Below are 12,131 nucleotides of genomic sequence, written 5' to 3' on the forward strand. Positions count from 1 at the left end.
CCCTGCTTCAAATCCCTACTTGCCCGAGTCCCCAGCAACCGTTTTTCAGGGTGCCCCACACATCTCCCCATTTTCTGCTCCCTATCACTTCAAGAGCAGTTAAACTGCAAGAGATCAAAAAACAAGGAAGCATGTGGGGCACCCTGAAAAACAGTTACTGGGGACTCAGGCAAATGGGGATTTGAAGCAGGGCACTTAAACTCTGTGAATAACCTTGCTAAGTCAAGCCTCTGTATTTTGGACAGCCACGATAGCGCTACAGCACAAAAGCGGGTAACTGGTTTGGTTTTTTTAAGGACGGTGACTGTGGACTGGGATCGCGGTCGGAGCAGGGACAAAAGGGGGCCACTGATGCCCCCATCAAAGTGCCATTTCGGCACATTTGGACGGGCTGTCGCTGTAAAGGGGAACAGGGTACTGGAAGCGGCTTGGCCGTGATCACGAAGAGCGATTGAGGCTGCACTCGGCAAGAGCAGCAGGCTTTTCTTCAGCTTGCTGTCCGGTGCCCTCCACCCAGAATTGATTGGGTATCTTGGGTTCAGATGACACACCAACCCACTGTGGGTAAAACAACCCCCAGAACAACCTATTGGTTGCTATCGTGGGTTGTTCAAAAAAATTAACCCACCCGGCAGAAAGCTGGCGAGGTTCACACGACACGCTAGCCCATCACAGGTAGTCACTCACAATGGGCTAATGTGTTGTGCAAACCCAGTCAAAGACTTTTTAAAAAGTTTCCCAGACATTTTAAGGATGAGTTCTATCTCTATTTGCTTCTATGCTGTTAGTTATAGTTTTTGTGTTTTATTTGTGCTTTATTATTTTGTCATTATTTTTACTGTGTTGTGTAAGCCACTAAGAAAACTTTCGAGGGATGAAAATATACATTGAGTAAATAAACGACACCTTCCCTAGACTGTGTCCAGCCTGGCTCATGTCTCGCCCTCCCACTCTGCTCCCCGGACAAGGCACCCCAAATCCCTACAAAAAGCAGTTGCCTCGCATTGCCTCATGATGTGCCGCTTCTGCCATTACACTGGCTCCACCCCTTCGGCACAGCAGCTTTCCCTGACCCATTTTCTCCTCCCCTGCTTTCCAGGTCCAAGTTCTTCTTTACTTCCTGCAACTAGAGACTATCCCGACCCCTGACAGCAAGAGGCAGAGTATCCTGTTCTCCACGGAAGTGTAGAAACCTGACTCGTCAGTGAACGGCCTTGTGGAACTTGCTGTTTGTCTGAACTGCTCCATTACGGGAATGGGAGAAACCCATTCCTCCTTTAGACATTCCTGCCCTGTCCTTGTCTGCCAAGAGGAAGCGAGGCGCCCAGTCCCTCTGCTGTTTGTCAAGCAGTGGCAGACTGAAGACTTTGCTAAAAAGAAGATTTAGAAAAATCCCTCCTCTTCAGATCGCTAGATCCGGAAAAGAACTGGGCCAGAGCAGCTGCACTGTGAGTTTCTACCGGCAGAGGGAAGCAATGGGCAGCAAAAGCTGTTCTTGTGGGGAATGTGCAAGAACAGATTCCTTTGGGTTTTTTATGGAATTAATTTTATCTTTAGGAAGCTTCGAGATTTCTACTTGGACCACTTGTGAAGAGCAAATGGATATCTCAAAACCGTGGCTTTAATAGCTACTGTTTTGGTTTTTAATGGAATACTGCAGAATATACTCATCTACGACACCCCCTACTTGAAAATTCAAATCTTGATTTCTCCAAGTTTCTGTTTAATAAATTAATTACTTAATTAGGGGCTTCATGTACGATCAGAGGTCTTTTTTCCCCGGGCTTTCCTTGGAATCATAAAGGAATGGGAACCCCATTTTCTTCCCCTTTGACCTTTTTTGGGTAGAGGTTATTAAAGGATGTGCACCCTGAAGGTCAGTGGGTTAAGGGAGTCTGGGGGAAGGTGAGATGCTGGGGGCCGGTGGCATGTCAGCTAATCCTCCTTTTCATATGGACCAAAAATAATGGGTAATACTAGTGTGAAAGATGTGCTAAATTCTTCAGGCATTCTGAATATAATAGAAGATGGCTTGCAGACGGGTAGTGTATCTCTTCCCCCCACCCCCTTATGAAAAAAAAACCCAGTTCTCTACCCAACTAGATGTTGGCTATGCTAGTGTAAGGATCACATAAAGATTTTTTTTCAGAGCTCTGGAGACAGTTGCCAATGGTTGTCTCCCTGGTTGTTTACCCTACACTTTTCTCAGAATAGCTTTTTTGATACTTGAATTTTTATGTTTTTTCTTGAGACTTGGTATGTTGCTTATGGAAAGTGTCTGTTCCACCTCCACTCCTTTTTTCTGGTAAATAGAAATGTTTTGATAAGATGTTTAATAGCCTGTACAATGATGACTGCTGAGCAGGGAGCATTTTATATTTTTCAGAAATTCCAGCTATTCCATTAGGATTGAATAGGCATCAAAGCATTTGATGAAGTGTAGCACTGGAAAAGTATCAGAACTAAAAACAAACTAATTGCAGAGTCCCAGGACAGGGAAGTGTGGCTTTCGTTCCGTTTTCTATTATATTTGGGGAGAGAGTAGAGGTGCTTCCACATGGGGCCGCTCCTGGCGCTACTAACGAAAAGGCACTGTGCAGCTGTTCTGGCTCTCCCTTCTTAATTGATTTTTTTGTGGTAAGAAAAAGACCTAAGAAGCAGCAGGAAAACATAGGAGGGTTACAAATGGAAGACAGCCATGTCTGAACCCACATAAAATTCCATGTTTGAGGCAGGGCAATTGCAGCATGAAAGCCTCGTCTGGATGCACCCTGTGTCTCTTCTCACAGTATTATTTTTAGCTGTACTCACCACTACCAATTTTGCCAAGAAGATCAGAAGCTGCTTACAGACAAGAGGGGAGACAGATCCCTCACACTTATTAAGGTGTAAGGGCCTATGAAGTTAAATTGTTGGCTTACTTCAGGGGAAGATTTTGAAGTAGGGAATGAAGATAATTTTTTCCCAAGGTTTCTCATACTTCATACAGGTGACTTCTTATTAAAGAGGACTAAAAAGCAGTGGAAAAACGCATGTTTTGACAGCTGGTCTGATTCTTACTGTTGCACAATGCCAGCAGTCTCTGGTAGCTCTTTCACACATGGACTGGGTTGGGACAACATAGCGCAGCTTGTCAGGGGTTATTTAACCTGTGGGTGCCAAGGTGCATGTCTGCTCAACGGTTGTTGTGGTGTGCAAACCCAGTGAGCATGGGTTAAGCAAGGATTGAACAACCCTCATAGAACCCTAAAACACCCAAACTTGCCAGTTTTGCATGACACGACAACCCCCAAGCAGGGGTTGCATATTCAAAATGGTGGCCGCATGCTGTCATGACATGGGCTGTCATGTCATGCAAACAGTCCCGTTGTGAAACAGAAGAGAGGTTTTGTCATCTTTGAGTATCTCAGCATCTTTCATGCTCTTGGAAATTATTCATACAGGAATTTCGTATTGCATAGCTCCTCTTCCTCTCTAGATCTGGAAGCTAAAACTCTGATATTGCCCCAGTTTGGATGGAATAATCTCAACTTATTAAATGGTGTTATGCACAAGCCTTGTGCCTGTACACACCACCCCTTTTCTCCTCCATTCTCTTCTTAAATTGTGGAATTTGCTTCCACAAGATGTAGCGATGGCCACCAATATCAATGGCTTTAAAGGGAGACTAGGCAGATTCATGTTGGACTGGCTTCTAGTCATGATAGCAATGCTACCTCCAGACTTACTGCCTCTGAATACCAGTAACTGGGGAACATGAGAGGGAGGGGGCAATTGCACTCAAGTCCTGCTTATGGACTTCCCAAAGCCACTGTGGCAAACAGGATGCTGGACAAGATAGGGCATTGGTCTTACTCAGCAAAGCGCTTATGCTCTTATAGCATGCCACAGTTGAAGTCTTCCTGGGTTAATTAATCATAGTTTCCCATTTCAGCTGGTTTCAGATGAAACATTCTAACATGATGATCTGATGAACTGGATGAAAGCTGATGCTGTAATACATTTGTTAGTCCTTGAAGTGCCACAAAGTCTTCATGGTTTTTGCTGTAAGGGACTAACATGGCTCCCCTCTGAAAATTGGTAACCAGTTTCTCAGTTTGGCTGCAACAGGAAACTAGGATAAATTAACCCAAAATGTCTTCAGTCATGGCACCCCAAGAAGGGAGGAGGGCAGGGGCAGCCTGGGGGGATACAAGGTTAGTAAGCCGTGTTGCATGTGACCTGGGCAGTAATGTATTGCAACCGTTCCTCTCTAGACTGATTCCACTACGTTCCAATTCCGCCTCCCCCATTTTCCTTGCTCGTGGACCAATCTTGACATATATAGACCCAAAACATGGTTTACAAAGTATTTGAGAAGGTGCTACAAAGCACTTTAATGGTATAAATATGCTAATAAATTCTGCTTGGCCTTATATTATTTTGTATTTGACGTAAAGAATTGGATAGTTTTGTAACAAGAAATAATTTGTTGTCCGAATTGCAGCTTTCTACCTTGCTTTGTCTCCTTCCATCAGCCATTCCCATAGCTGTTCATCTAAGGCAGGCGTGCACAACCTCCAGACCCCAAGGCCTGTGGTGCACCCCCCCATGGGTGCCCTGACCACTGCACCACCAAAACCACCCCCATCACCTCTCTCAACCCTCCTCCTTGGCTGTCACGTCCACCACCCGCCTGCAATCCCTAAATCTTAGCCGGCAGGAAGGGGAGATTTATACTTCCCCGTTCCTGAATGCTGAGGTTTTATATAAGCAGGTGGGTGCGGTGGGCCTGGACCCACAGCCATAACAACAAATCTTTTTTTGGGGGGGGGGCAAAAATGTTGTGCATCCCTGCCCTAAGGCAATGGTTCTCACACTGTGAAGTGAGCCTCCATAGGGACATGTGAGTTACAGGACTGGGAGGTGCTTGGCCAAATCACCTCCCTTCTCCCCCCACCCCCGCCCTTTAGTACAGTCCAGGAATTGGAACGAATCCCACCCCCAGGGTTGATTATCAGCGCGGTGCTGAGGAATTTGGGAAGGGCGAATTCAGGTGCTGGGAGCACTTGGAGGATCCAGGCAGCACTGCGCCAGCCCCCACTCCCTCCGCCGTTGTCTCATACGGAAAAGCAGGGGGCGCGCAAGCCAGCCTGTCCAGACGACCCAAAGCATCCTGCCGGCACAAAGTTCCCCCTTGCGACATCATCCTTTTGGGGCCAATTTTGATTCCGGCGTTAAAGATTCTGCGCCAGACCCAAAATGTTTACACGGGCTTAATCTGTGAGGAGTCCTTCCAGCAGACGTCCCAGGATCTCAGCTGTGCTTGGAGCTGGAAAATGGAAGAAGCAGATACCTTTCCACCCCTTCTGAATACTTGCACTGGCTTCACAGTCACGCTATCTTTTGAGTAGGCATGTGGGATCAGTGTTCTCTGAAGAGTCGGCACAAGAGAGCTGCAGAGATTGGTGGTGCTAAAAAAAGCTAAGCAAATCCCTAAAACGTCACAGGAGCTTTAAGAAAGGCTAACATGTTTTGGGACAGGGGTTTTTTTGGGCGGGGGGTTGCTTTGATCTTGTTTGGGGAGCTGCATTTTCTTAAGGGCTTCACCTTTTTGCCTGATCATTTTAGACCTGCATCACTTCTCTGGAATGATTGCTCTCTTCCACCTGGCTTCAGTGATTGTTCTATATCCACAGCTGCAGTTTAAAACTGGAAAAGCAATACTTTCAAAGACTAGAAATGTGCCAATTTACTTTGCATGGCTTTTCTTTTGCTTTTTTAAATGTATGTATAGTTGTAATTTTAATATTGAATTGATGGGTGGTGATTTGCTTTGGGAATCCTTAAGAGGGCTGCTTTGTTACCCAGGGAAATTCTTACATGCAGGCATGTGAATATAGGAGAGAGTGCGTAATTTAAGCATTCATCACTTCATTTTGTTATTGTTATAAACCTAAGCTTTCCTCAAAAGTGTTATTCTTGGCTTGGGAAAAACAGTGCACACAATTCAAACTGATTTGAAAATTGAGAAAGGATTACTTAAAAAAAATAACCTGTTATGCAGGGAACACAGTGTAAAAAGGTTCAGAATTGTCAGTGAAGGAGTCCTTCCTTCCTCCATTTGGAGTTTTCTTAAAACCACCATGACTGCCTCTTCTCATATTGGTCCCTACATCAGGATGGACTTCATCACTTTCCAGTGATGACACAGAACTGAGATGAGGTGGGCCAGCTCTGGATTTGTCCTTTGTGGCGATAAGCGAGTCAGTACATCATAGGGCAGCCTGTATCCCAGACTTACGAATTGAGATTCCCTCCTTCCAGAGGAGGTCTCTGCCCCATTGCCTGCTTCAGCTATTCCTCTGGCAAGATCAGGAGTTAGGGTTGCTCTCTTCCTAAGCTAGGCAATACCAAATTGCAGTCCCTACCTGGGCATCAGATCGGCACTCCCTTCACCCTGGTCTTTCTTTGCGCCAGGCATAGGGACTTGGCCATAGGCCTGGCACCAGTGCAGCAGCCTGACACCATGCACCATGATGCATTTCCAGGTTGGGGAAGCTGGTTGCTTCTCAGTCAATGCAAATGCAAGCATAGTCTCATTGTCCCCTTGCGAGCCTCTTACAGACAAGTTTCCAGTTAACAGGTTGCTAGTTTTAGAGCTGGTCACTTCTCTAATCTCCCAGGAACCACAGCAAGGGATGGAAGGCGAATCATACTACTGTAAACCCAGCCAAAAAAGTATGTATCATCCTTCTGGTCTTACAGTATCAATTGCTAATTTTCCTCTATTTTACAAGTAGCCAAATAAGGCTTTTGGATTTGACCAAGGATTCACCTTCTGTTGATGAGAGAGTAAAGATGGTTGACCCTTATATTTATAATCAACAGATGTCCAGATCTCCCAAACTAGCTTTGGCTTATGAATAAACAAGTAATTGCTCTCCTAGTGTGAAAGTGGGGAGCAGGAGACTGAGCTCTGACCCCACCAAACTCTGGCTTAAAAATATATATTCTGAGGAAATTTTCTTTCACTCTGGTCCATCCATCATTTCCCAAAGGGATAAGCTTGGGCAGCTGAACTCTTTCAAATTCAGCTGACAACCAAGGAGCTTGGCATGGTGTTTCCATTCTTCAGGCATTGCTAGGCATAAGGGTTGTAGAGCTGGGCATGCATGTGACTTGCGGTTTTTTTAGATGAGGCATAAGTCTAGGTCATGTAGGGGCCTACTAAGGAATCTTTTGGAGATTAAATTCTATGCCTTAATGTTACAAAACACAGTTCTAGAAGGCCAAGTCTCTATAGCCTCTTAGAAACCTGGCATGTTTTTATTCCTTCCTGTGAGCTTCCAAGTTCCATATCTGGCTTCCTCGATGCCATGGTTTTAAAAGTAACTTAACAAATATTCCATTTCATAGCATGCTATCTGTATCAAACCCTAAAGTTCTTGGATCTGAATGAGCAAAACTCTTAGTCACTTAAATATTATCTCCCCTGTGTCTTCTTAATAATCAAGAGTTCCCTGTAACTTTAACATCACATCCATGGACCACATTCAGACAGCAAGGGCTCATGGGGTCTCAGTGTGAACCACAACTATGGAATTCTCTTCCTATGAGCACTCGACAATTCCGGATATCTTTAGATTTGCTTTTGGAACCCTGAGCTAAACTTGTAGGGAGCTAGTAGTAGTGGTGAGATTAACCACTTTATCTGGAGTGTAATTGAATTATAATGGGATATCTTTAGATTTGCCCTTTAATCTACCATTACCTGCATCGACCCTTTGAGAAGGGGCAGGCTGTACATTTTTAAAAATCACATAAAGTTGACGGGCCACACATGTCCTTTATCTGATATAGTTTTAATTTCACACGCACCATTAATGGGGGTAGCAGAGGTTGCTACCTGTTCTCTTGGCCCATGTAATAAATGCACAAAGGCCTCTTGACAGATCTTGAACAGGTGGGACCATAACAGAAAACAGCGTCTTGTCCACTAGGTCCACCTTCATCATCCTAGACATAGAACAGGAGCAATCCAAAGCCTAATGCAGGCAAGTATTTCCTATTGCCATCTGCAAACCTTCACAGACAAAATGTTCTTGCAATTCTAGGAGGGAATTGGGAGACTCTCACCTGAATAGAGCTGTGTGCATGCATTGAAGTTGCTGGATCATAACATTTGTGATTAAAACAGTGTGGTGGCTGCTCTCACTACTCTTCTCTAGAGTGTGGCAACCCAATTTCTTCTTATTCTCCTGTATTCTGCCAAGTCCTTGGCTCTGACCGTGAAGAGGCTCCAAAGACAGGATGCCTTCAGTACTCTTTAGCTTATAAAACAGCTGTCGTGTTATCTCAGTGGGAATGTATAGCCATTGTTTTTTCATCCTTCACACTTGTATTATAAACCTCACTCTCCAGGTTGGTGTCCAGGAATGTTTTCCACCCAAAAGCTGCTTAAAACTCAAATTGATAAGAAAGAGTCTCAAGAAGAAACTGTACATGGCCTTTTGTCATCCCTTCTCTACTCTTAAGTTACAGTCCTCTCTTCACTGACAATTCTTCTGTTCTGGTGGTCTGTGCAAATATTTTCCAGTATTTGAAAGTTAATTCCTAGGTGCCATCTCTTTGTTACATCTTAGCATGGTCAAGAAACAACCAAGGGCAGGTCTGTGTTTGAAGGGGCAGAACTATACAGGTAAAAGCTTGCTTAGTTATCAGTGGCTCCTGTTGAGTTCTCCGGGCAAAGTAAATGGGCTATGATCAGCCAGGCTATTGGGAGAGGCAAAACTTGCCATGCCCAACCACCACCACCCCCAGTCATCAGTGCAAGTTCAGTCTGCATTTAGTGTCCATCACTTAACACCCATGTACTTTCATAAAAATGTGTGGTTGCCAGTCATTCCTATTTTTTTTTGGGGGGGGGGGATAAGATACCACACCTGGGAACAGCAAAAATGTGCCCTCATGTGGGGAGTCCCCACTAGTCTGAAGTCATAGGGTAGAGATAAGGAGGAGCTTTCTAAAGGTAAGACTAGTGCAGCACTAGAACAGATTGACTAGAAGTCTGGTGGAACCCACATGGCAGTCTTAAGAAGTTAGATGAGCATTTGAGAGGATTTGTTTAGGTGGATTCAATCCCTGGGACATGATGGCTGACTGTAGAAACTCTTACAGTAATTTCGTCATATATCCAGAGTTGCCTATCACTCAGGATTATGGCAGTCCTTTGAGAAGCATCACTTTGGGTAGGATTTTGGCTTCTGAATGGGAATTGGAAATTGACTTATGCATTAGAATTATTTTCCACAAAATCCCTAGACTAATTTGGATCTGTATGGACCAGGGAGCAAGGAATAGTGAGATGTAGTCTTTCCAGGAGAGAGTGTAATCCCGTGACCAGCTAGCTCTATGTCAGTAAAATGATGAAGATACACTTTTAGGGAAAGTTTGCTGCCAGTTTCTCCTCTCTGCTCATGTCCTGTGCAAAGTCAGCTTTTTTTTATCAGTAGCCAGGGAAGAAAATACTCATAATTTATACATGTGATTCAAGACAAATGCAAACATTCTGGTAAGGCAACAGCATGTTTTGACCAAGAAGGGAAGTCATAGGCACCCTGTCAGGTAATTTCTTCTCATGACAAAGGCAAGGGATTCATGAAGGCTATCATTTATCACATGAATAGCATAGTAATGGCTTGCCCTTGAGTGTGTCCATAAAAACTTTAATAAAGTCAGAGTAAGCAATAATGAATTTAGAGGAAATTACTACATATGGTTGTAAGTTACTGTGTGGAAAGGACAATAGCGGATAAGGATTTTTTTTATTATTAATCAGGGGTTTCTGACTTAATCTTTCCTTTCATTGACCTAAAACTCTCAGCTTGATGGTCTTTTGTTTGAACAAGCTGGAAAAAGGTGAAGTTGATTTTGCACTGTCATGCTGCTTCAACAACCATTGAAGTTCATTAGCCATGACCTTTTATTTTCTATTTTGACTCACATCAAGGACACCTCATCAGTACATATATATGAAATACTGGCAATACATATGACTCAAACTTTGCCTTTTAAATCTCACTGATTTCAGTGGGAGAGTTAAGCATATAATGAATTCTCTTCCCCCTGAAATGAGCGGAACTGAAAGTGATTTTGTGTGGTTCATGCCCCCATGACACATACATTACACTTGCCCCAAGAGTAAAAAGATACTAAATCTGGGTATACACGCCCCAATTATCCAGAGAGTCTTGACTATGTAAGTCAGAAATGTGTGTAAGTTTAGGGGTTATCTCAGATAAACAGGATCACAAAAATGTTTTAACAGCTGGAAATGCATCACACAACATCTTCAATGTAGGGATGATTCTGTTAACTACATCTATATCCAGACCAAATGTATACACAGCAGTAAAAATGTAGAGTGAAAATACAGAGTGGTACAACTGAGGCAGTCAAGATTAAATAAGCTGTATTAAGGTGAACACTTCCAAGTAGGACAATATGAAGCCTGCATCCTTTTTCTATCTTAACCCTCTCCTCCTACTTCTTCCTTTTCTCTGTAACTTTTTCCTTTTCTCTGCTGTTATAAGCATTTGTAATCCATGTTGAATTCAGAGGAAAACAAATGAACAGAACTATTTATTTAAATATAAATGCAATTAAATTATATAATTAGTGCTGGCATTTTCAGCTGTAGAAGAAGGGTTGTTTGGTTCACCGCTAGTGGATCATCTTGGTTTTTCACCATGAAGCTAATATTTGTTGTCATTGTTTTTAACATTGCCTTCATGTTTTAAAGCATTTTGCTTTGGTATTTTATACTGCTTCAATATTCCTTGCTTCAATATTCCAAATGCTCTGAATCAGAAAGGAGAAGCAGTGAAGTAATCTGAAGTAGTGCTGAGCACTTAGAACTGCTATTGAAGACAATTGTTTTTCTAGTGCTTTTGTCTGCCAAGAAGAAGCAATGAAAGCAAAAGTTAAAAGGTGTTATTTAAAAAAAATGGATATGAAAAGGGATTGGAAAAAAGCTGTATTTGGAAATAAGGATATCCAAGGCATTTGAAGTCCTTGTTTGTACACAATGTTAAATAAATTTCTTCTGTATCTCTGTTTAATGGACTCAGCTGATCTTATTTCTCAGCAGGCTGTATCTAGAAAAGACCAAATACATGAAACAGTCCTTGAAGACAGAACAAGCTGAATATCTTGGTACCATGGAGACAAATCTTGATTTGACCCAGGGCTCAGGCCCAGAGTCTGTTTTTGAATGCCAGGAAGCCACCATTGAATATGTAAAGGGAATGTTTGAGCATGTGCAGAATTGTCTTTCCCTCACCATTAAAGGAGCAATGCTATGTCCCCTAGACAACTTCTGTGGGACATAGGATTGTTCGGTTTCCTGGATACAAGGTTGGAGACACGGCTCTGACCCCACAGCCAGGGAACCATGCTCCCCTCCCCTTCCCAGCCAGAGCAGAGAGTAATGGAGGGCATTCCTGGGGGAGGAGGCCAGGGCAGCTAGCTTACACCTTTTCCTATTGCTGGCCCAGCCTCCTTACCACCCCTTCCCTGAAGCCTCCAATGGGCAAAATTGCATGTCTAACTAAAATGTAGAGTGGGAGGGGTGAGGTGCCTCCCTCTCTGCATAGGATACTCATCAGCCTCCTGAGTTTAGCTTACGAGTACCCAGGTTGCAACCCATAGGATAGTGCCTTGAATTTTTTCCTATGGGATTGCAACTGATAAGCACCGTGGATGTAGTCTTTTACATCCTGTCTTTCCAGAAATCCTACTCAAGGTCCATCCTATGAGGAAAGGTTGAAGGAACTGGTTATGTTTAGCCTGGAGAAGAAGAGACTGAGGTGGGATGTAATAGCACTATTCAAATACCTCAAGAGATGTTACATAGAAGAGGGCAAAGACTTACTGACCACATGTAATGGAACTAAGTTTCAAGGGGCAAGATTTTAGTTGAACATCAGGCAAAGCATCTCTAATGCGAACAGCAGTTTGACAATGGAACCAATTACCTAGAGCGGCTGTGGGCTCTCCTCGGTGAAGGTCTTCAAGCAGAGACTCGACAGCCATTTATTAGGTCTGCCCTTGCATGGAGCTAGTGGGTTGGATGAGATGACCTGCAAGAC

General features: G+C 43.6%; 1 protein-coding gene across 3 annotated transcripts in view; it reads left to right on the forward strand.

Annotated features, from left to right (window-relative positions):
* Positions 1–4,416, forward strand: part of BCR (BCR activator of RhoGEF and GTPase) — a 149,572-nt gene extending 145,156 nt beyond the window's left edge. For all 3 annotated transcript variants that reach the window (XM_084819911.1, XM_084819912.1, XM_084819913.1), the window contains exon 23: positions 1,100–4,416. In XM_084819911.1, coding sequence (XP_084676037.1) covers positions 1,100–1,189 — 90 coding nt within the window. In that variant the 3' untranslated portion in view covers positions 1,190–4,416. The remainder of the gene's footprint in view (positions 1–1,099) is intronic.
* The last annotated feature ends 7,715 nt before the right edge of the window (positions 4,417–12,131 follow it).

The sequence above is a fragment of the Heloderma suspectum genome, chromosome 13 (assembly GCF_057233095.1).
Source record: "Heloderma suspectum isolate Gila_16-S chromosome 13, 16-S_ref, whole genome shotgun sequence".
Lineage (NCBI taxonomy): Eukaryota > Metazoa > Chordata > Lepidosauria > Squamata > Helodermatidae > Heloderma > Heloderma suspectum.